We start from the raw sequence: 23,868 nt of genomic DNA, 5'->3' as shown, positions 1-23,868 counted from the left end.
AGGGCGGTGTTGCGCTGCGAGTGGAGAAGGCGGGTGCGGAGGCTTTGGTGGGTTTGAACGGTAGCTCGGGGAGCCGGTCAGTTTCCGGCCAAGGCAGCAGGTCAGTCCCGGGAAGGGCGGGCGGCAGAGCAGAGGGAGTCAGCGGCGAAGCACTCCTCTCGTCCAGCGTTCCCCGGCGCCACCGCCACCGCCGTGTCGCCGCCGCCGCTGCAGAGTGTCGCTGCTCCGCCGCGCTCCCGCGCCCCGCGCCGCCAGCCGCCTGGGAGCCTGAGCGCCGAGCCCCGGGCGGAGAAGAGGGGCGCGGGCGCGAGAGCCGCGGCGAGGGAGCCGCGAAGGGGGAAGGGGGCGGGCGGAGGGAGGAGCAGGGAGAGAGGGAGAAGGGGAGGGAGAGAGGAGAGCGAGGGAGAGCTGGAGAGAGCGGGAGCAAAGAGCGAGAGCCAGGGAGAGGAGCGGGAGGGAGCGGAGAGAGAAAGACACACCACGCAGAGACACGGTCACTGGAATTCCATTAGAAAAAAGTGAGACGAGCAAGGGTTAGCGGGAGAAGATTTTTTTTTTCTTTGAATCTTTTCTTCGTCTGGGTGCGAAAGAAGCTACTCCGGGCTCTCGTCTTCGAAGCTCCCACTGGATTGTTCCTTGGCGCTAACACCCGTCGGTGGATTTCTCTCCTATTTGCATTTTATTCTGACCCCCACCCTCGCTGCTTCCTTCTAGCCCTTCACTCTCAGATCGCCTCCTCCCCACCTCCCCAGTCCGCTCCTGGGAAGCGCAGGGGAATTGGACCCGCGGGGACCCGAGCCTTCCGGGACCAGCGGAGGGCAGGACAGAGCGAGGACCAAGCTGTCGGCTTGTAAAGCAGATATATGCTCATTTACGTGTATATTTGATTTTAGTGGGCAAGGGGGGCGTCGAGAGGTAGCCCACCGCCCTCCTCCCCCTCCACCCTTCTGCCAGAGGCGAGAATCGCAGGACTCAGGATCCTTATCGGGTGGACTAGCTGGAATCTCCGCATTGGATTTGGGGCTGATTATCACTGCTTGGCTATTATTATTGTTGTTGTTATTATTATTTTTAACCAAGGGAGAAAGACACACAAAAAAACTGTGGGATTTATTTAACATGATCTTGGCAAACATCTTCTGCCTCCTCTTCTTTTTAGGTGAGTACCTGCGGGCGGGGAGGGCAGCTTGTCCGCCGGAGCCTGGGGGGCCCCGCGGGGTCGCGCGTTCTGTCGCCGGCGAGAAGCCGGGAACGCGGAGGGCGAGCGGGGCGCGGGCTGGAGACCGGCGGGGAGAGCGCGCCGCGGAGCGAGCCGGGCCCCGGCGCTGCCGAACCGAGCGGGGCCGGTCGGCGAGGCTGCGGGCGGAGGGACGCGAACCGCGGCTGGCTGGTTACGCGCGGGGCTTGGGAAGGAGACTTGGAACACCCAAACCATCGCCGCACACACGCACGCACACACGCACCCTCGCTTACTCACACACAATGCTAGCACTCATTTCTCTCAAAATATTGGGTTCAAATTGCGGCAAGTTAAGAAAAAAGAATTCCAACTCTTGATCTGGAAGAGAGAAGGGTGGGGAGAAGCTCTGTGTCACGGAGAGAAAAATCATGCCAGTTCCATCTTTCTGGTCTGCTCCCGGATCGATCCCGGTGGACGGCGTGGGTTTCTCCAGGATCTCCTGCTTGGACATTGGTGGGGGCAGCGTTGGCAGCCATCCCCTCACCTGCCAATCAACCTTTGGGAAATGCATCCCACTCCCCTCTCTCTGAAACCCTTTCCAGTGGCCCCGCTCCCTGGAATACTTTTCAAGTTTCTCCCCACCCTTTGCCCGCCCTTCCAGCCAGACCCGAGCCAGATGCGTGGGCAGGAGTGGAGGGTTGTGAGCAACCGTTCACCACCTATCCTTCACCACCTCTGGCCGCCTGGGGACCCTGTAGCTCGTGGGAGGAGGAGGGAGGGAGGTCAAAGTTTGCTTCCTTGGGTGAAGACGGAGAGGAGTTGCCGGGAAAAAAAAGGGATCTGAACAAGACCACCTGCTTATTCTATAAGCCCCCTCCTCCAGGGGCAGGGAGGAGGGGTTGCCTGGTGCCCTGAACCCTGGGCAGGCTCTTTCCCACCCAGAATCCCCAACCCCTCTTGCCCTTTTGTGCTATGTGAAATCCCAGCTGCTTGGGAAGTGGGTATAGAGAGAGCATTCTGGGAGTGGAGGTGAGGAAGAAGGTGTTGGCAAGGCCTGGTGCTGACCTGAGTCCCTGGCAAGGCTGCTGCCTGGGGTAGGTGCTCTGGAGAGGGAGCTGGTCCTGGGTAGGTGCTCTGGAGAGGGAGCTGGGTAATGAGTGTGTTGAGGGTACTCGCATCTACTTGAGTGTGGGTGCTGTTCTTCCCCCCCTTGGCCTGCCGACAGCCTATGGTGAGCCAGGCTGCCTGGCTGGGTCAGGACTGTATCCTTACTCTCCTGACGGAGGGGCGAAGGGAAGGCCTGAGGGGGTAGGTGCCCATCACAGAAAGATGTGGGTCATCTGGTAAGTGCCCTCCTGGCTTGAATAAGGGATTTGAGTCAATACTGGTTGGGCCCTGGACTCTTTGTCCACCCCTGCTTCTACCCCCTCTCAGAAGCTGCCATTCCCCTGGGTGCCTGGCCTTGCTCTAGGGTGTGGCCTTCATGGGTCCTGCCCCCTAAGCCAGAGGCCGCTGTCTCCAGGGTGGAAGGAGCGGCCGGTGGAAACTGGGTAGGGGCTCTGGGGCCCACCGTGAGCTTGCAGCCCTTCCTGGCAACCCACTGCAAGTGGGCTCTCATTCTGGAGGGGTTGTTACAAAACCTGACCTTTTCTCCCACTGCTGGTTTGAAAACCCAGCTTTCTGGGGCCAAGAAGAAAAGAAAATTGTATTTCGGGAGAAGCAGCCAGATTGTCTGCTGCTGAGCTGTATGTATATACCCCAGAGGTGAATTCTGATGTCCTGGGGTGGAGAAGAGTGGTGTGGGGCTCTTAGTCCTTTCTAGGCCCAGAACCCCATGTTGCAGGCAGGCTTTTTTCAGCTGGGAGGGCTGCGGAGTTGACTTTGTTCTCATGATATAGGGCTGTGTGTGTGTCTTTGTGTGTCAGAGATGCACCTGGGGTCTGAGACCCTGGGGACAGAGGTGAGAGGAGAAGTAAAAGCCGGGGACAGCAGTCCTTTTGGTCAGAGCCTTTCAGCTCCCTTCCCTCCCTTCCCTCCCTTCCCCCTTTCCAGAACTGGGGGGCGGGGTTAGTGGAGTGACCACCAGATATTAGAAGACTCTGGGTTAGGCCAGCCAAGGAGGAAGGGATAGGTTGGTAGTGAGGAAACTTCAGCCTCAGGGCCACTTTCCTTGGCAAGGAGCCCGCCATTTGGGAGTTGGTTGGAAATTCCACTTGGGGGGAGAGGATTTGGGAAGCTTGAGCCTGGGTAGGCAGCTTCAGTGTGTGTGTATGGGAGCATGGCGAAGTGTGGTGCCAGGAACATGGGTCTTCAGTATGCCCCCCACAAGAGTGAGGCCTGGAGGTAGAGAGGCCTTTCTGGCCTAGTCATCTTGACCTCTAGGGTTGACGTACCCAGGGAGAGAGTGAGATGGGGCAAGTCACTTGAGGGCAGGGCTGGTCACAGGGCCCACTTCCCACTGGGATCCTAGTGTGCATTCTAGCACTTGCGGGGCTCTCAAGTACGGGAGTGTGTTTGTAGCTCCGGGCAGTCTCTCTGTGCCCCCTTGTCTCTGTAGCAGCTTTTCCACTTGTCTTTTCTTGATGGATCTGAGTTTTCTCCTGATTTAGAATTTGGATGCACCAGGATGCCTTCTGACCTTTACTCTTTTAGAATTCTTGGCCCAAAGCTCCCAGCTGCTATTTCTTTCTCTGGCTGGACTTGATTGGTTCTGGGGGTCATGACGCCAACTAGAAGAGCCAAGGATGGGTGCAGCCAGGGAGCTTGGGGAGAGGATACACTGGCTCTCCGCAAAGCATCCCCCATCACTGGGGAGATGGGGGAAGCCCTTGCTTTTGGCCCAGGAGCCCAGGATGCTGCGAGGATTGTCCTGTGGGGCTCTAGAACCCACCTGTAGGGCAGGCGTGGTAAGTGTCCTTCTTACCCCAATCCCCCAGGCCAGCGTCCTTACTTGTCACAGACAGTGCAGCCTCAGGCACAGTCAAGGTGGGAAGGGAGAAGGTTGCTGGGATGCCAGAGGGAAGTCAGTAGAAGTCCCGGGTTGGGTCGTTCTTGAGGCTCTAGCAGGCAGGCTGGCTGGCTGGCTAGGTGGGGGTAGCAGGTGCAAGTGAGGCCGGGTCAGCCCAGCTGCTCCTGGGTGGCCCAGAGGCACTGAGTCCTGCTTGGGGACCTAGGAATTTGCTGAAGCCAGGAAACAAAGCTGCTGCCTCTGCTTGGGCGGAGGACACCTCTCCAGCCGGTGCCGCCCAACAGCTGGCTTCTTCTCTGGTCTTGTCTCAGCCTGGCCACAGCCTTCAGCTCTTCCCTGTCCTAAGCCAGAGGTACGGTCAATGGGAGAAGGAGTATCTTTTGCTCTGGCCCTTATGGGCTTTCCCACTCCAGGCTACCCCTTGCTCTTCTACTTCCTCTTCTTGTGGGGTAGGTCGGCTCCCTCCAGTGGTGCAGTCCTTTCCCCTCAGCCGCAGTCTGGATGACGGGCTCGCGAGCAGGGCTCTGCCTCTAGGTGTCGCTGTCGCCCTATGGTAGCTCCCCCCCTGCGCAGGGCCTCCTGGGGGAAGGAGTGAGAAGTGGCCTTTCTGGGTAGGGATGCCGGGAGGGGAAGGGCAGATTCTGTGGACTTCGGAGGAGGAGCCTTCTGGCCCAAGATCTTAGTGTGCTTTGGGCTGGATGGAATGGAGGAAGCCTCCCAGGTCACTCCTGGGTCTTGGAAAAGGCGGCCTTGGCTCTGGCATATGGAAGGGCTTTTTCTGGGGCAGGATCTGGAGGGGAAGGGGAGACTGTCCCTGTCTAGAGGAAACCATTTTAGGAGCTTGATTTGACAGGACCAGTGGGCTCCTCCGTGCCCTTCACTTCCGAATCTTTTCCCCCTGAGCCCCTTCCTTCAGAGGACTGCGGGTTTAGATGCTCTGAGGGTACTGGGTAAGAAGGGTGGCTGTGCACTTTTGGAGAGCCGAGGCTCCACATGCAAGGCCAGACTCCAGGGAGGGAAGCTCTTCCCTTTTGCAGCTGCAAATTGGCTTCTTATTCAGCTTTTGGAAAGAAGAAATAAAAGGAGAGACCGAGCGGGGAGAGGGTTTCAGAGAAGGGTGGAGAGGAAAGGGAAGAGGGAAGAAGTAGGTGGTGCTAGAGAGTGAGCGAGCGAGCACGGGGCTATTCAAAGAGCAAAGGTGATGGAGAAATGGACCTTAGAAGGAAGGAAGTCAGAGAGAGAAGTGTGTGAGAGAGAGATGAGAAAAGCCCGTCAGGACGAACACACACACACACACACACACACACACACACGGAGGAAAGCTACGCCTGCAGCACTCTTTCTGCAGGGCTGGGGTAGAACTGGGCCACAGAAGGCATTGTTTCAGGTGTCCAGCCAGGGTGGCGTTGGACTGGGAGGTGTGGAGGGCTGGACTGGAAAGGGGTGGCTGCCCCCTTCTGGGCTTGCCTCAGGACCAGTTCAGGCTTATCTCTCGGGGTCTTCTTTTAGAGCCTGGAAACTCAGAATGGACAGGCCAGTAGTCCGAGGGGTCCTTTGTGACCTTGAGTTGTCATCTCCCTTCTTTAGGCCTCAGTTTCCCCAGGGTAAAATGGTGGGGTGGTGGAGTTGGATGCTGTGGTCTCTGAGGCCCTAACGGACTAGGAAAGTAAAATTATTTCCTGCTACTTTCCCCGTTTGACCCAGCGTGTTGGCCGGACCTCTGGCTGGAACTGAGGTGGATGGAGGCTTGGGCAGCAGGAAAGCAAGAGTCCCCCTCTGCACACTCGGGCAGGCCCTGCAGCCCCCCAGCTCTCCCCTGAGGCTGTGGCATTCTTCTCTGGCCTCCGTGGTCTTGCTCAAGGGTCTTCCGGCTTTACTGTGGTCAGCTCCTGGGCCCAGGGCTGAGGGACGACCGAGTGCGATTGCAAGAGAATCTAGTGAGCCAGGGCACAATGACAGCTCGAGGTCTCCTTTGGGGTTGAGGAGGGATGTTGGTGTCTTGGGGATCCATTCCTGGCTCTTCCTGGGACCCGCTCTGTGGTGGGGAAAGGCAGCATGGAGTCGGCTTTGGTGTGCTTTGGCGTGAGATGGGTGTGGAGTTCCCAGAAGGGCCCCAGCCCCCAGGCCTGCATCTTGGGTCGGAGGTCGTGGCGGCCCTCATTCATGCTTGTCTTCCCTCCCCACCACCCAGACGAGACCCTCCGCTCTTTGGCCAGCCCTTCCTCCCCGCAGGGCCCCGAGCTCCACGGCTGGCGCCCCCCGGTGGACTGCGTCCGGGCCAATGAGCTGTGCGCCGCGGAATCCAACTGCAGCTCCCGCTACCGCACGCTGCGGCAGTGCCTGGCGGGCCGGGACCGCAACACCATGCTGGCCAACAAGGAGTGCCAGGCGGCCCTGGAGGTCCTGCAGGAGAGCCCGCTGTACGACTGTCGCTGCAAGCGGGGCATGAAGAAGGAGCTGCAGTGTCTGCAGATCTACTGGAGCATCCACCTGGGGCTGACCGAGGGTAGGCGGGGCCTCGGGGGGGCGGGGCGGGGCGAGGCGAGGCGGGTGGGGGCCTGGGTTCCGGGGAAGGCTTGGTACCTGAGGGAGCTGGCAACCGCTCCATCGCTCCTTGCCAGGGGAGCCTAGAATTCAGAGGAAGCTGCTGGCCCCCTTGGGAGGGCGGCTGTTGGAGGTGGAGTGACAGCTGGGGGGTAAAGGGGGGCAGGTGGGAGAAGGAGAAAAAGGCGGGAGAAAGGAGGGGACTCAGGGTCGGGGAGAGGATGGATGGATGGACGGACGGACGGACGGACGGGCCGTGAAGCGGTAACAGAGAAGGGTAGGCAGCAGATGGGGTGCAGGCAGAGCTGTGCCACCAAGCAAACCGGCCCCCACCAACCCCCCCTCCCCCAAGCCCTGGGCTCTGAGCTGAGGGCAGTCCCAGTTTTGCTCTTCCTGCTGCCAGGAGGCTTGCTCTGCAGGTGGCTTCCTGACCCTGGGGCTGGCCTAGGCCCCTTCTACAGGGCCTGGAGTAGTGTGTGGGCAGCAGGCCCCTGCAGCTCTGGAGGTGGAAGCCGCAACTGCCCCTCCCCTAGCAGCGGGCTCCCGGGTGGGGTCCCCCTCAGGACCACAGTGTGGAGGATTTGTATATAGTGCCGGAGGATGGGACACCTTGGTCAGACGTTCATTCATTGGTCCAACAACTGTTTATTGAGAGGGTATCATCTGCAAGGCATTGTGGGAACACTTGAGAATAAGCTGGTGTAGCCTCTGCCTTCAGGGAGCTCATAGTTGGGGGGATGGTGCAGAGAAGTGAGGGCTTTCTGTCGTTTGGTGGCATGAGTGCTGTTGGAAAGCACTGGTGCTGTGGGAGCCCCAAGGCAGCATCTTAGAAAATCTGAAGAGCATTCCTGGAAGAGGCAGCCTCCGAGGCGAGACTAAGGAGTGAGCTGCAGTTACATTGGGAGGGATACAGGAAGTGTGGGAGGTGGAGGGGGAGCTTGGGCGAAGGCCCCCAGGAGGGAGTTAAACTCACCTGCAGACCTATAAGTAACTCAGTATAGTCAAGTGGGGAGTTGAAGGTGGGGATGGGTGAGGAGAGGGGAGGGGTGTGAACTGGCTGGGCCTCAGGGAGCCCCGCAAGGGGAGACCTGTGATCTGGGCTTCAGGACAGTGCTCCTGTGTTCCAGGGGAGAGAGTAGGTTGGAGGCTGCTGCTGTGATCCAGGCCAGGGGTTGTGGTGGCCGCCCAAGGACCGTGGCAGGACTGAGGCAGGGTCCAAGGAGGTAGAACTAACAGGTCTTGGTGAAGGGAGAAGAGTCAAGGGGGACAGTTTTCTCTTTTGCACAACGGGGTGGGTGATCAGGCCATTTACAAGAGGCAGCGAAGGTTTCCTGTTGGGGGAGGCTAGAGAGATGACGCCTTAATTTTGGGGCATGTGGCTTTGGTTGGCCATGGCCCGGACACAGCCATTCTTGTAGGGCTGGAGCGCAGGTGGGGAAGACGCACTGCACATACAGCTGGTGTGCGCACACTGAGGTGAGGCAGGGACAGAGCTCCCGGGTCCACCAAGGTTTAAAGATGGCCGGCACGCAGCGGCACCTGCAAGGGAGCCGGGAGAGAGGTGGGAGGGACAGTAGGAGACCCGGGAAGGAAGCGGGTTCGGCAGTCTCCAGTACTTGGGCTCCAAAGGGAGAGGGCTGGCAGGGTCTCTGTGCCCTTGGGGTGAGCTCTGCAGGTGGGTGCTGGGAGCAGAAGCCTGGTTACGGAGTGAATGGGAGCCGGGAGTGGTGACTGTGGACCACTTCTAGAATTTTGCCGCGAAGAGGAGAGAGAACAAAGGACGACTGTTTTTAGAGATGTGAGAGGGTGGAGCAGCTTGAATCCAAAGGTTAGGCCAGTAGTGATGGAGGTGTGGAGGTGAAGAGAGCGGTATGCTGTGGAGCCGCACCCTTGCTTAGCCTGAGATGGAGGGTGCTGGAGGGAAGGAGGAAACGGGGCCAGAGAATGAGTGGTTTCTGACCAGGGACCAAGATGTTTCCAATACGCCCTGAATATGGGAGTAAAGTGGGCATGTCATTATGAACAGTGTCACCACCGTGAATAGCAAAGTAACTCCCCTGAACCAGTCTCCTGTTCCTAGCCACCTCGAGCCCTGGAACTAGAGGTGAGCAGAGAAGGGGAAACAGTGCCACAAAGCTGTTGTCTGTTACTCTCTGCGAGGTGAGGGAGAATGCCTCGCAGGGCCTGAAAACTGAGGTCTCTGAGCCCACGGCTGGGTTGTTTAGTTTCTTGTTTTCTTTCCCGAGGCCTTCAGTTTCAACCCGGGGGAGGTGGGGCATTACCTTGGGGTGGGCTTACGGAGGGCTGCAGGACACACAGGGAGGGGACAGAGGGACTGCCAGCTGGAAGAGCCAGGTGGGCCCGCTTAGAGCCTTGCCACCACCGGAGTGGCTTCCTCTGGCCAGAGCACCGAGGCCCCTACTGGTGGGACCTCGGCTGTGGGGCGTTTGGATGACGATGGTACGCATCACGGGCTTTATGCCCTGTGGTCTGAATTCAGGGCCCTCTCAACCCAGGAATGGGGGACTGGAGAGGTGTGAGCTGGCTTGCTGGTTCTCTTACTCAGCAAACACCTCTGAAGCCACGACTGTTTGCTTCGGAATTGCGGGGTGGGGGGGGTTGCTGATTCAGCCATGGTCCCTGTGCTGGCCTGCGTCTGGGCTAGGAGAACCTCCCCTGGGCCAATCCTCTAAAAGTAGAGCTTCTGCTTTCTCGTTCCTCAGAACCCACCCTGCCCCCATTCCTGGCTCTTGGGAGCCAGAGGTAGTTTCTGCCTAGAGCCGGCCAGGGGAGGCTGAGAGGCCTTTTAACAGCAGGTAACATTCCTGTGAGTGACAGGATCCATCGAGAGTTAATTATTCACGGTGTGGGATGAGCGGTCTCCCTGGGGTAGGCTGCGAGCACTTCCTCCCTATTGCTTAATAACACTTAATAACCTGGCTTGGGCCCGGGGCAGGGTGGGGGATGGTGGAGAGGAGAGATCTGTGTTTGGACTCTGATTGCGGCTTCTCCTTGGCCCCTGCCCACGGATGTGATTGCCCTGGAGGGTGGGCCCCACCTTCTTCCTCCACCTGAGACCGAGCTCTGCAGAGTCTGAGAAGCTCAGCAGCAGACAGAGGTGGCGGTGGCAGGAATGTGCCTTCTGCTGAGATCCTGGACAGTCCCAATTGCAAAGGACCTAGAGATCGTTTTGTCCCACTCCCGCTTTGGTGGGGAAGCTGAGGTGCAGGGAGGAGGGTTGGTGGAACCAGGAGCCCTGACTCCTTTTCCAAGCCCCCTTTCCAGCTGCCCTGGGGAGATGCTGTGGCCAGGGGCTCAACTTTCCCTTCTGTCACCACCACCATAACCACCAGTATTTTCATGGGGGAGTGCTGCCCTTGATGGTTCCACAGGGCACTGGTGACCAGGCTTCTTGCCTTCTCCAGAGGTGGCACTGAAGTTCAGGGTCATTCAGGTGCTTCAGATATGAAGAGCACAGGCCCCTCCCACAGGTCATGGCCCAGGAATCTGACATGCTAGATTTGGGTCATTCTGGTGGCCAGGATGCCCGAGGGGACAGGTCTCCAATTTCCCACTGGTGCATTCTGCTGCAGGAGCAGGTCAGCATGAGTTGACTTAAATAGGATGGGCCTCTCCCAGCCAGTCCTGGAATAGGCTGTTTTCCCCCCGGACACTCCCCGCCAACTCTGCAGTCACTCATGCTAGCTGATCCATACCCAGGGGCCTCGCTGTGCCAGGTGCAGGAGCGAAGGACAGGCCCTGGGCTGGGGGAGCAATCCAGCTGGCATAAGGCTGACCCTGTGAAAAGTCAAACAGCAGCAGTACTTGTTTAAGAACAGTTAGGTTTGTCAACACTTTTCATTTTGGAGACCGAATACGTCTGGCTAAGTGCTTGGACTCCAGAGCCAGCTGCCTGGGTTCGAAACCTGGCTCTGCCACTTACCAGTTGTGGGGTGCTGGGCCAGTTACTTATCTCTGTACCGTCTCAGGCCAGTTCTTTTTTTTTTTTTACCCATCAATAATTACTTTATTTATTTATTTATTAACATATAATGTATTGTTTGCCCCACGGGTACAGGTCTGTGAATCATCAGTCTCACACACTTCACAGCACTCACTATAGCACATACCCTCCCCAATGTGCATCTCCCAGCCACCCTATCCCTCCCTAACCCTACCCCCCACTCCCCAGCAACCCTCAGTTTGTTTCCTGAGATTAAGAGCCTTTATGGTTGTCTCCCTCCCCGGTCCCATCTTGTTTTATATTTTCCCTCCCTATACCCCACAAACCCCTGCCTTGCTTCTCAAACTCTTCATATCAGAGAGATCATATGATAATTGTCTTTCTCTGATTGACTTATTTTGCTCAGCATAATTCCCTCTACTTCCAACCACATCATTGCAAATGGCAAGGTTTCATTTTTCTTTTGATGGCTGCATAGTATTCCATTGTATATAGGCCACATCTTCTTTATCCATTCATCTGTTGACGGACATCTAGGTTATTTCCACAGTTTGGCTATTGTGGACATTGCTGCTATAAACATTGGGGTGCACATGCCCCTTCGGATCCCTACATTTGAATCTTTAGGGTAAATACCCAGTAGTGCGATTACTGGGTTGTAGGGTAGCTCTATTTTCAACTTTTTGAGGAACCTCCATACTGTTTTTCAGGCCAGTTCTTTAGCAATAAAACAGGGAGAGGAAGAGTGCCTATCTCATAGAGATATTAAGAGGATGAAGTGAGTTTGTAGACCGAAAGTGCTTTCAGTGGTGCCGGCACACAGAGGGCTCAGTATAACACCATTTTTATTACAAAAAAGCTTCCTAAGCTCTTGCATTATTTGACCCCAACAAATAGCTGTGGCTGGTAACACCCCCACTGCCTGGGGTTTCCCCGGTGCCTGTGGGTAGAGAGGAGGATGCTGAGGTTGTCCAGGCCTGGACAGTCCCAGGGAAGGTGGGATTGGAGACTGGCCTAAAAGGATGTCGGTGGGCAGATAGCACTCAGGCCCCGCTGTGTGTCTCAGGGCCTGAGGGGTGTTCGCTCCTATGGGGGGAATTGAAGGGTGGGGGCCCGTTCTCCAGGGGAGAATGAGTATCTGGGGTCCACACCATTTTGGGGGGGCCTGCTAGCAGACAGATGCCTTGCTCTGTGAACCAGCAGAGGGCCGGCAAGCCTGGAGTGCTGGCCTCTGGGGGACCTCCTGGGGCTGGCTGGATGAGCCCCTTAAAGGCAGATTGTAAGTCCCCTCTTCTGGGTGGCTGGCCCCTTCTTGCCAGTGGCCCCACGGATGCCACCGCACGTGTGCTCTTCTTCAGGCACCAGACCCTGGGTGGATGGGAAATCAATGTGTGAGACTCCGGGTCGTCACCGGTCTCCTCCGCCCCTTCAGCGCACACACACAGTCTGAGTGATTACCCATTGATTTCTCCTCTCGGTGACGTCTCAAGAGGATATTTCCTCTCCTGCCGCGGTGTTGGCGGAGGGGAGTCCCGACGAGGAGGTGCTGGGTCTCCAGGGCATCCCTGTGCCATTTATCTCCTGTCACTCGCTCGCTTTTCCCACTCGCCAAGGCTCTGAGGCACCCCAAAACCCTGAGGGGAAATCTGAGAAGCCAGCAGGTGGTGGGGAGGCCCAGCAGGAAGTGCGGAGGTGGGGAGTCAGTCAGACAAGCTGGGGGTGGGGGGGTCAGGCCTCCACTTAGCAGACCTTCAGCCCCTCCAGTCAGACTCTTCTGGTGACGCGACGGGAAGCAAAGAGGAAGTTCTGGGCCCTTAGGTGGCCTGGGCAAAGCATGAGAGCCAGGGGACCTGATTCTAGTCTAGCTCTGCCACAGGGATCTGTGTGATCTCAGTCAGGTTGCTTTACCTCTCTGGGCCAACTCAGAGTCCTCTCCTATGAGATGAGGAAGCTGTACAGAAAAACCTTGGAGGGCCTTTGTCTTCAAATCCTTTGCTTTATGCCTGGTCTTCTGCAGGCTGTCCACATCCCCAGTGCTTGATTTCTGGAAGCGTTTGGAAGTCCTTAGAAGAGGGCTGGACATGCAGGGAGGTCAGGAGAGGGAAGCATGAACAGTACTGACCTGCTGTGGGGGACCTCTACTCCAGTTGGAGAGAAAGAGCTCACCTGTGTGTGCGGAGTGCTCAGTATCCCATGCGTCGCTCGCTCTTGTCTGGCACCGTGGGAGGCGTGAGCCCGTGCCTGACGCTGGTTTTCTCTTCCAGGTGAGGAGTTTTACGAAGCCTCACCCTACGAGCCGGTGACCTCCCGCCTCTCGGACATCTTCAGGCTTGCTTCAATCTTCTCAGGTAAGTGGGCTCGTGCTCGGGCCTCCCCAGTCCTCCCCGGTGCCGGGGACTTTATCCGGTTCTGCCTTCCACCAGCAAGCCCCTCCGTGTTTCTGAGCTCTGGGTCCTCGTCTACGAAAGAAGAAGCCGTACACCTAGTCCCGAGGCTGTGTGTGGAGTGGAGCACTTATGGGAATTGCGTAGAATGCGTCTACCCTGCAGTGGGTCTTGAATCGGAAACTTGGTGTCACTCCCCGAGTTTTTCTTGCCCTGTGGCGTCCTTCTTTCCAGTCCCCAACTCTTGCACTTTGGAATTCTACTTTGGTCAAGTGGTTCAACTTTGTTGTGCCTCAGTTTCCTCAGTTGCACAGTGGGAGAGTACCTACCTTGGACTGGTGTGAGGTCTGGATGAGCCAGTGGCTATAAAGGGCTCAGAGAGATGCTGGGCAGTGCAGCTCAGGGCCCGAAGAGGAACCATTAGCCGTGGCTCTTGGCAGTAGTGTCATCCCTCCCTGCTCCTCTCTGGGACTCCCCTTCCCCTGAGGTCTCTTCTTCTTGAGCACGACTGAGAGGCCTCTGAGTCCCCTGGCCACTCCTGCCCCAGCCTGCCCCAGGAAATGAGAGGACTCTGGAACTCTAGCTTGGCTTGCCATGGTCTTTGTGTAGGAGTCTGATGAGTCTGTTGTTCCTTCTTCTTGGCCTGCTCCCTCTGGCATCTGGGAGACCTGCGGGCCCAGGGCAGCCGCTCCTGCTCGGGCCCTGGGGAGGGCCTTCCAGTCTTGGGAACTGCTCTGGGGGAGGGGGCTGGGGATGAGTACCTCCTGAAGCCATCACTGGGGCTCCAGGGTGGCCATGGGGGCCTGTTCCATTCAGAGCCCCAGACCTCGGGATTCGAGGAAGTTTCGTGGCAGTATATGAAGACTTCTGAAGTTTCTTTTGCTCTAAACCATGGGTTCTCAACAGCAGCGCCGTTGGCGTTTTGACCTGGATAGTGCTCTCCTGTGGGCGGAGCTGTCCCATTCCCATGCATTGCTGGATGTTCAGCAGTGTCCCTGGCCTCTACCCATGGGATGCCAGGAGCAGCACACTGAGTTGTGACAACCGAAAATGTTTCCAGATGTCTCAAATGTCTCTTGGGGACAAGACTGCCACCAGTTGAGAAACAGCGCTCTAAAACTGTGAAATGAAAGGCTCTCCAGTGAGACCCTAGACCCTTTCAAATGAAGAATTCTCTAGGAGACTTTCTCAAACTTTCTTTTTCCATTATTGCCCCCCTAAGGAGAAAAGTCAATTCTCTGTAGAGAAATACCATCTTAGTCTGTTCGGGCTGCCCTAACAAAATACCGTGTTGGGGAGCTTCACCAAAAGAAATGTATTATCTCATAGAGACTGGAAGTTGAAGATCAAGGTCTGGTGGGGCTCGGTTTCTGGCGAGAGGCCTTTTCCCGGCTTGCAGATGGCCACGTTTTTACTGTGTCCTCACAGGGTGGGGTGAGGGGTGGCAGGGAGGGAGGGAAGGGGAGAGAGAGTGAGAGAGTGAGAGAGTTCTTTTCTTTTTCTTCTTTTAAAATAAGGACACCATTTCTGTTGGTCATGGCCCTACCTTCTTACCTTTATGACCTCACTTAACCTGATTACCTCCTAAAGCTCTGTCTGGAAATACAATCACATTGGAGATTAGGACTTTAGCATATGAATTTGGTGGGTACAATATAGTGCAGAGCAAATACCAAGGAATACTTACTTTTTTTTTTTTTTTTGCCTACCCAAGAACCAATTTTTGCACCCTTGGTTCCATTGAGAATACATGAAATCTAGTAATTTCTAAGAGAGTGATATCTAAGAGATTGATACAGGAGGGTACATAGGTACTTGGTGGAGGAAATTCTGGAACCCCATGAGAAAGGAGGCATTGGCCAAAGGGTGACCATCTAGATTTTCCCTTGAGCCCTGGTGGTGTTTGGGGGTGGTACTGATGGAATGGGGACTTCAGAGGTGATCCTGATTGGTTTTGGCTAGAGCTCCACCTCAGGCCACTCTTTCGGAGATGGCCTCAGGGCTCAGATACAGGTTAAAAACATTCTCAGCCTGGGGTGCTATAGTGGGGATGCCCTCCAGCCCCGATGTACGCAGTTCCCACCCTGCCAGTTGGGTTCTGTTGGAGGAGCAGGAGCCTTTGGGTTTCCCTCCAACAAAGAAATCATTTAGGCTTGCTCCTTGAAGGGTAAAGGTCAGAGGTCTGCTTCCCAGGCTCCCACTAAACATCTTTTCTTTTATTTACTTATTTATCAGAGAGAGAGTGAGTGAGCAAGAGAGCACAAGCAGGGGGAGCAGCAGGCAGAGGGAGAGGCGGACACCCTGCCGAGCAGGGAGCCCGATGCAGGACTTGATCCCAAGACCCTGGGATCACGACCCAAGCTGAAGGCAGACACTTAACCGACTGAGCCACCCAGGCATCCCTCAAGCAAAAAATCTTTATGTAATGGGCTTAATACTCCTCGGGGTAAGGATATTGACAAGTGAGGAAGTTACTGGATCTCATTTCACTGAACCAGATTCATTTACCTGCTGCCCAGATGAAACTAGACCCCACATGACCCTGGATCCCTGGGGTCAGGGAGAGGGCATAGCTTCGGGGTCTGTGACAATCTCCCCCTCATCATTCAGTTGACCCCACTCCATCCAGAGTAGCCCCAGAGTTGGTGCATGGGTGGCTCCGTCTGGGAAGCTTGGGCGCAGAGCTGGGAAGAGGGCCCTGGCCAGGCCAGCAAGAAACCAAGTGGGCCAGGGTGGGGCACAGAGCAAAAACAAGGCTGGATGCTGAGCTGGGAGGCCGGGGCGAGTGCCAGTGCGTTCTCTGCCACAGATCACCTGAAGGGCTGTGGGGAGGTCACCTCCCTGCTCCAGACCTTGTGTTTCTTTTCTGAAGAAGGAAGACAAGCTTAGAGCAGAGCTCCCCGATCTTCCCCACCAAGGCACAAAGACAGTGGCAGTATCAGGTGGCATGCTCAAGTGAGCAGAGCGTCTTAGTGCTCAGGGGGACCTGGGCCTCTCTGTGGCTGCCCCGTGGGGTCAGTATCTGGGCACACATGTCACCTAGCTGTGGCTGGCTGGCTGAGAAGGTCTGGCTTGTGGGACCCAAGATCTGTACTGGGGCTCTGGCATGATGAGACTGCCACCCCCGAGAACTGGGCGGAGCCCGTCTACTCTTGCACAGGCCCAGAGTTGGCTGTGCATTGCCTCCTCCATCGTCTCTGCGTGGCTGTGGGTGGGGAGTATGGGGTCTCTGTGGCCCCCCTCTGGGCCACACTACACCCAATCCGGGCCCTTGGGACCCAGAAAAGGGTGCTCTTGTAGCTTTGGGGTTCAGTTGCTACTATCTCCTTCACATCTAGTGTCTAAGAATTTGGATCCCTGTTGTTGGGGCCTCCTGGGACATGTGTTCTTTATCTCTGGCCTCCTCTCTCTGTTGGGGTTCTCAGAAAGTCCCACTGGGAATCTGCTGGCAAAAAAAGCTGCCAGGATTCCTCCAGCACTGTCTGATGCCAGAGGCTCTGGGGCAGGGACCAGCCTCCCCTCCTCTCTGCCTAGTTCAAAGACAGGCCCTAGGATCAGTGACTGGGCCTGGGATTACCGGTGTCCCGTTAGCCCTGAGTCCAAGGCTGGGAGGAGAGCAGGCTGGCTCTGCCCTGAACCATGGCGGCAGTGATGTTGAAGACGTCCAGGTGGGAAGGGAGAGTTCATGGGGAAGTGAGAATTTTCCTGTTTCTAGCCTAAGAGCAGTGCTCGAGAAGAGTGTGGGCCTTAAGGCGGGCAGTCCAGGGTTTGAATCCTGACCTGGCCACTTAGTGGAGTGTGACCTTGGGCCTCACTGCGCCTTCTCAAGCTGTGTTGCCTGTGTTTGTAGAGTGGGAACGGGATCCCTCCGGGCAGGATTGCTACCGAGGATTTGCTGAGAAAGGATGTAGGTAGAGTAACAGGGTTATCCAGCCTGTGCTGAGGATGCTCAGTAGGGGAACAGGGGCTTGGGGTGGGGGCTGAAGTTGAGAGCCGCTCCATCCCCAGGTGTCCGTGACCCCGTGAATACCGCACCCCAGCTCGTCACACGTAGGGGGCAGGAGAGGATGGAACAGGCGAGAAGAAGGTCTTCTTAGGGAAGGGAGAGACTGTTCAGGCGGAGGGAGGTGGTGGAAGGGTTCCGTTTTCCATTCCGAGGCTGAAGGGTCTGGGAGGCCCAGGCAATGGTTTCCCTCGGAACCACGGGCCGTGCCTGGGGGACAGGGAGAAGGAATAGGCGATGGCCGCCTCTGCTGGGCTGTGCATTCTTGGCGAGTGTGGGGAGCCTCCAAGGGGCTCTGCATCTCCCGAGGGCCTTACCGGGTGCTTGGGCCTGGAGCATGTTTATGCAAACATGTCTTTTCTGCAGCTGGAAGGGACTTAGAGATCACCTAGGCCCACTTCTTCTCCTGGCAGGAAAGGAAATGGAGACCCTGAGAACAGGGACAGACTGGACTGGGATTCAAGTCCTTGATACCACCCTGCCCAGGGTCTGCCTCAGGCAGGTGCCTCGAAGCCCTGGTTTCCTCTTCCACGGCAATAGAAACACCTACCTTCTAGTGTTTTTGTTGGGACTAAATGAGATCCTGCAGGTAAATGCTTGACTCAGTGTGGGGATATTGCACTAAAATGTGTAGCTATTTAAAACTTATTCTGGAGTGGTTGGCCTGGAAGCTTGCATCTGGGAAATGGTTGCAAGCCTTTCAGTGACGTGAGGCGGCCTCCCACCCATGATAGGGCTGGGTGGCGGCTGGAGTGGGAGGTGACTGGGCAATTTTCATAGGACAGTAGGCCCCAGGGCTCCTGCTGAGGCATCCTGGCCTTGGTGAGCCACACTTTGGAGGGGTGGGGACACATGGAGCCTAGTGAAATGTCTGGGCCTGGGAACTCTTGTGGGCTGGAGGAAGATGCAGTGGGTGGTGTCTGCCTCAGTTTGACCAGTAAGCCTCTGGGGTGGGGGGACCATCTTGCCTGGATAGGGGCAGGAAAGGCCTAAGGATGGTTCGGGCTCCACCGGTCCCCTTTTTGGGTGCTTAGGAGTGGAGGGGACCCTATTCCTGCCAAGAAGCCTGGCAGGTGGTGCCTGACAGAGAAGAGCCACCCTTCCCCTTGGTACCACAGCCCTCTCATGCGCTGGGGGCACGAGTGTGATCGAGGGTGTTGGTCTGTGTCTACACATCCATGCTTCTCGTATTCCTGTGGGTGCTTTGCACAGTGCTGTGCTCCTAATACAAATCCACAGAAGATTCTGGAGAACTTGGTGGGCCTGCTAGAGCTAGTTTGCATCTTGGCCTTACCCTATCAGCTGCGTGACGACAGGGTGGGGCACCTGATCCCTCTGACCCATCAAACGGAGCGGTTGGGGCTTGCCCTGCTGGGATTGGTGATGCGTGCACAGCTCCGTACGTGGCGCGGGGGCACCCTGGGTGAAGGCCGTGGGCGTCACTGCTGAGGGTGGGAGGGAGCTAATGGCTCCCGGGGGGGTGTTAGACCACACAAGGCAGGTGGTGGAGAGGTCCAAGCAAGTCTGAGGGGGCTGTGCGTGCCACATCTTCGGAGTATCTGAGGCTTAGGGAAGGGCGGGGTGCTCGTAAGTGCTTCGTGGTGGGGGCGACCTGTTGAGTAAGCATTGAGCTTGCTGTTCCAGATACTACATCAGACCCTGCTTCAGAGTGACGTAGACTCATGTCCTCACTGTCTGGTCGGGTGAGCAGACACCCACTTAGACACCTGCTAGGGGCATGGTGGTGGTGTAGACCAAGGGCCGCCCCGAGAGTTCAAGGAGCCTGGGTAAATCAGGAGCGGCTTGGAAGAGGACAGAGGAGTCCTGGGAATGCCATTCCTGGCAGCGTCATGGCTTAGAGGCCTCGCCCAGCTGGGGTGATGCAGGAACCACACACCTTCTGGGCCCCGTGGGCTCTGAGGACAGTGAAGAGAGACCCTTGTGTCAGAGGGGAGGTTGGCCTCTCTGGGGTCTCTGTGCTTGGGACTCCTGCCTTGGACTTCTGCAGGACAGGGCTCAGCATGATTGCATGGCTCAGGGACCTGGGTCGCTGGGGAGGGGTGCAGAAGAGGGTCAGGTCCTTGGCTCCAGAGCCAGGCCTCTGTGAAGGACACCTCAGTGGCCAGAGTGGGGGCCTGGCTTGGCTCTGCCAGATGCCTCAGGAGGCCCCTTCCTTTCCCTGGGTCCTCTGAGCGGGTGCCTGAGCCTTTGTGCCCCCAGCCCCTCCTCCCCTCAGGTCGCTTAGCTGAGGCTGGTGAGAAAGGGCTTTACAGGCTCAGCCTCAGCGGGTTGGCTGGCGCCTCTCAGATGCCCCCCCTCTGAGGCAGCCCCTGTGAGGAGGCTGTGGGGGAGGTTTGGGGACTGAGGGCAAGGGAGGAGCTGAGGAAGCAGGCAGCCTCTCTCCCTGCCCCCCTGCATGGTGGCTTAGGCGATAAACTGCTTATCCTCAGGTTGTCTCCCTGAGCCGAATGCAGAAGCGTGTTATTTAAATTTCAAAATCACATTCTTCTCCTAACAGCTGTCAGAGACTCTGAGTGTCAACGAAAATTGGGCTTTAGCTGCAGCTCTGTCACCTCTTACACCTCCCCTCTCCTGAAGAACTCATCCCATGGCCAGGGAGAGAGGACGTGGGGTGGGCAGGACAGGGCCTGTGGGGACAGGGGGAGGGGAGGCGATGGTGTGGATGGAGTCAGGTGCCCAGTGACTCTTGCTGTGCTGGTCAGCAGTTGGGAGAAACCGGGAGGAGGCAGGCTGCGCCATCAAGGGGGGTGAGGTGTTTCCCCCTCCGTTTCCCTTCCTGCTCTCTCCTATCAGTGCGGGTGACCTCAGCTCCTGTCAGCTGGGGGGAGGATTTGCTTGCCCTCAGGTGTGAGCAGGGTGTTGGTGACATCATGTTTTGCTGCCTTTGTGTCTAAAGAAGAAATTGCTATGAGAAAAAAGGAAGGAGGGAAGGAAGGAAAGAATAGGAGAGAACAAAGTTTAACACCAAAGAAAGGCTTTTTAATGGTAGGATTTGAGATGTCACGGTTGGGGTGAGGTTTTTGGAGTGCAGACATTTCCCCCCTTTTTTAAGGGGGCGGGGCAGAGGGCAGGGGAGAGAGAGAGTCCTAAGTCTCCACACCCAGGGCAGAGCCTGATGAGGGGCTTCATCTCATGACCGTGAGATCACGCCCTGAGCCAAAATCAAGTCAGACCCCTAACTGACTGAGCCACTCAGGTGCCCCTCCTGGTACTTTTAAAGTAATATCTCTTAGGGGCACCTACTTGCTTCTCCTCGGGTATGTAAGACAGGCTCTGCCAGCAGTGGTGATGGACGGGGGTGGGGGGAGTTCTGGGCTGGGTCTCTTTGCTTTTTAGAGCCTCCTGAGATGATTCTACAAGATTCCACATACCCCCCTCCCCCCAAGTATGCTCCTGGTTTAGCCATGAACCGTGTTCATCTTACTTATCCTGGTGTAAGGCAGGGTTTTGTTAACTGCCCTGGGAATGCCCCTTCCAACCATATCTGTTGAATTTTTTTTCCTTTTTAAAAATATTTTATTTTATTTTATTTTATTTTATTTTATTTTATTTTATTTTTTCAGTGTTCCAAGATTCATTGTCATATCTGTTGATAGACTCCTTTAACCCTGAGGCTGTGGAGAGAAAGGAATGGGTCTGAAGGGGGTTAGGTCAGAGTGTGTGGAAGGTGGTGGTGTGTGCATGCGTGTGTGTGTGTGTGTGTATGTGCTGTGAGCATGTTTTGTGTTTGTGTGTGGAGTGGTGTGTGTATGAGTTGGTGTGTGTGTGGGGGAGGGGTGGTGTGTGTGTGTATGTGTTGGTGTATGTGTGTGGGGGTGTGTGTGGTGTGTGTGTGTTGTGAGCATGTTATGTGTGTGTGGAGTGGTGTGTGAGTATGAGTTGGGGTGTACGTGTGTTGGGGGATGGTGTGTGTGTATCAGTTGGTGTGTGTGGGGGGGTGGTGTGTGTGTATCAGTTGGTGTGTGTGGGGGGGTGGTGTGTGTGTATGAGCTGGTGTATGTGTGTGTGTGGAGTGGGGGTGTGTGTGTGTATGAGTTGGTGTAGGTGTATGTGTGGGTGGTATGTGTGTTGTAAGCATGTTATGTGTTTGTGTGTGGAGTGGTGTGTGTGTGTGTGTGCGATGAGTTGGTGTATGTGTGTGTGGGTGGTGGTGTGTGTCTATCAGTTGGTGTGTGTATGGGGGGGTGGTGTGTGTCTAAGTAAGGGATGGGAGATTTTCCCATTTGAAGATGGGAAGGCCATTTTCACATGATCAACAAAAATAATGGACTAAACCTATATATGTGTATTTTGGGGCTTCCTACAATGTGGAGGTTGTATCATTGAACTCTGGATGCTTCTGTCCCGTCTCGCAGACGTGGGGTGTGTGTGAATTCATCCCTCAAACTCCAGAAGCATCCCATGTGTGCTGTGCCCTGTTCTAGGGGCCGGCGGTATGTCAGTGAACAAGACAAGGGAGTCATTGCTTCTTATGGAGCTTATTTCGATTTGTCTGAGACAGAGAAAAACAGAAGACAAGCCAACAAACAAATGAACAGCACCAACAAAAAGACAGTGACGAATGCCACTCAGGATTAAATAGGAGGCTAGGATAGAGGTGGCTGGTGGCCCTTCCCAATGGGGAAGGCCAAAGTCGGGATCCCGGGAAGGATCTAGCCATGGAATCCGGGGAATGGCAGAGGGCACATCTAGGGGAAGGTCCCAAGGACCTTCGGGAGGGTGGGGCCTGGAAAGGCAATGTGGCTGGGGCCCGGTGAGTGAGGGAGAGGTGGTGGTTGGGAGGTGGGCACAGGTGCAGGCAGGGGCCAGCTCCCTGGGCTGTGGCTGGCAGGTTAAGGACTCTCGGTTTCATTTTAAGAGTGATGAGAAACGTTGGAGGATTTTAATCACTTGAGTAGCACAGTATGATTTCTACTCGGGAAAGCTTACTCCTGCGCTAGGGATAGTGGATCGTGGGGCGGGGAGGGGCACGGGCAGGGGAGGAAGCTGGCGAGCAGTTAGGGGCTGTTGCACTGGCTGGCCTCCTAAGATAGGAGGGGCTGGAGAGGGTGCGTGATCTGGGATCTGGCATAGGACCGAGCCCAGGACAACTGGCGATTTAGGCTTGAACCGTGATGGTACTCCCACGTATTAGGATGGGGGACAGGGAAGGAGAGGTTGGGGGACAGTAATCTGGAGTCCTCTGTTGGCCACAGTAGGGTGGAGGTTCTAGTCAGTCCTCCGCCTGAAAATGCCAAGTAGGCAGTTGGGTGTAAGCCTGGAGTTCTGAGGAGAGATCGGGGTTGAGACGTAGGTTGAGAGTCGTTAGCATATAGATGGTATTTAAAGCTGTGGACCCATGAGGTCACCTAGCGAGAGTGTGTGGATAGAAAGAGAGCGAGGCTGGGCTCTCCACGCAGGGGCGAAAAGCAAGCAAGGAAGCTGAGATGAGGGCTGATGGGGAAGGGGAAACCAAGTCAGGGGTGTGGGGGAAGCCAAGAGAAGCGCAGGTCTCAAGAGGGAGGAAGGGGTCACCTATGCCCAATGTAGCCAAGAGGTCAAGTCAGAGAAGTTTAGAGACATTTACGTTTGGCAGCATAGAGGTCACTAATGACCTTGACCGGACTGTCTTAGTGGGGCCATGGGTTGGAAGCTTGATTTGGGCAGGATGGAAGAGAGGATGTGAGGTACGAAGGTTAAAACTGCAGCTGTAGGTGGCTTTTTGGAATTTCTTGGTGAAGAAGGGCTTCTGATGGTGAGAAAAGTGTATTTCATAATTAGTAAAAAAATTTTAGCTTGTGGTTGGTGCTTCTAATCCTGCCTCCATTCACCACGAATAAGAAATGCTGATGAAGGATTTAGGTGAATCTCATCACTATGAAATGCTTCAATTTTGGTTTTTAATTGTTATAAATACAAAATTAAAGCTAACACACCATTGCAGGAATTGGTGTGAGTATGGTAAAAATTCTAGTTGGAAAAAAAAAAAAACCCATCCAAACTACATTTAGAAAGAACAGAGCCCTTGAAAGTGGCTGAAAAATTCCCTTCCAATGTGAAATAATGAAATTTTAATTTTTAATTGCTTAAAACACAAAATTAAGACTAATAAGGCTTTTGAAGAATGGGAAAGAATTCTGACAGTGGTTAAGATTTGACAAAATATAAAATGATATTCAAGAGCAATCGATTTTTGGAATTGATTTTCACTGAATTTGCCATTCATCAAATGGACTTTTGGTGGGTTGGCCTGCTTCCAAAAACACAGCCGACCCTGGAGGGCACTGGGGCGGCTGCCTGTTGTGTGGGGCTGGGGGTGAGGGGGAGATCCCAGGGAAGGTTGAGGATACAGGGGAGCCCGGGACTGCCGCTGGTTTGAGGAGGGCAGCACCCACAGCGGCGGGGATGGAGGTGGCGGTCCCACTGGATCCCTGGGCCTTGAGTGAGGCCAGATGGCTGACAGGTGAGGCACTGGGACTGGCAAGGTCATCTCTTGGGGAAGCTGAGGTACCACTTCATGCAGACGCTATGGGGCTCCTGGCTGCCACTCTCAGTGGTGAGGAAGAGCCTGGAGTTCCCACTCTCTTAGGCTTCTGGATGACCCGAGAGCACTCTGCCCCCTGCCTCTTGCTCCCCAGTGAGGAGACTGGGCACCCTTCTATCTTGTGGGGTGTGGGGTGTGGGGCTGGAGCAAGAGGTGCATGATGTGAGTCTCTTCTGCAGGGTTATGTGACTGTGGAGAGATGGGAGGAGGGAAGATCTTTCCAGGTGGGGAACACATTCGTAAACAAACATTTATGGTGCGTGTGCCATGTCCCGGAAACC

General features: G+C 55.8%; 1 protein-coding gene across 1 annotated transcript in view; it reads left to right on the top strand.

Annotated features, from left to right (window-relative positions):
- Window positions 1–1,046: 1,046 nt before the first annotated feature.
- Window positions 1,047–23,868, top strand: part of GFRA2 (GDNF family receptor alpha 2) — an 83,978-nt gene continuing 61,156 nt past the window's right edge. The window contains exons 1-3 of the mRNA XM_080831004.1: window positions 1,047–1,159; window positions 6,340–6,654; window positions 12,921–13,004. Of these exons, the coding sequence (XP_080687130.1) occupies window positions 1,120–1,159; window positions 6,340–6,654; window positions 12,921–13,004 (439 nt within the window). The 5' untranslated portion in view covers window positions 1,047–1,119. The remainder of the gene's footprint in view (window positions 1,160–6,339; window positions 6,655–12,920; window positions 13,005–23,868) is intronic.

The sequence above is a fragment of the Martes martes genome (assembly GCF_963455335.1).
Source record: "Martes martes genome assembly, chromosome: 2".
Taxonomy (NCBI): Eukaryota; Metazoa; Chordata; class Mammalia; order Carnivora; family Mustelidae; genus Martes; species Martes martes.
This window is presented reverse-complemented; position numbering and strand designations above follow the sequence as displayed.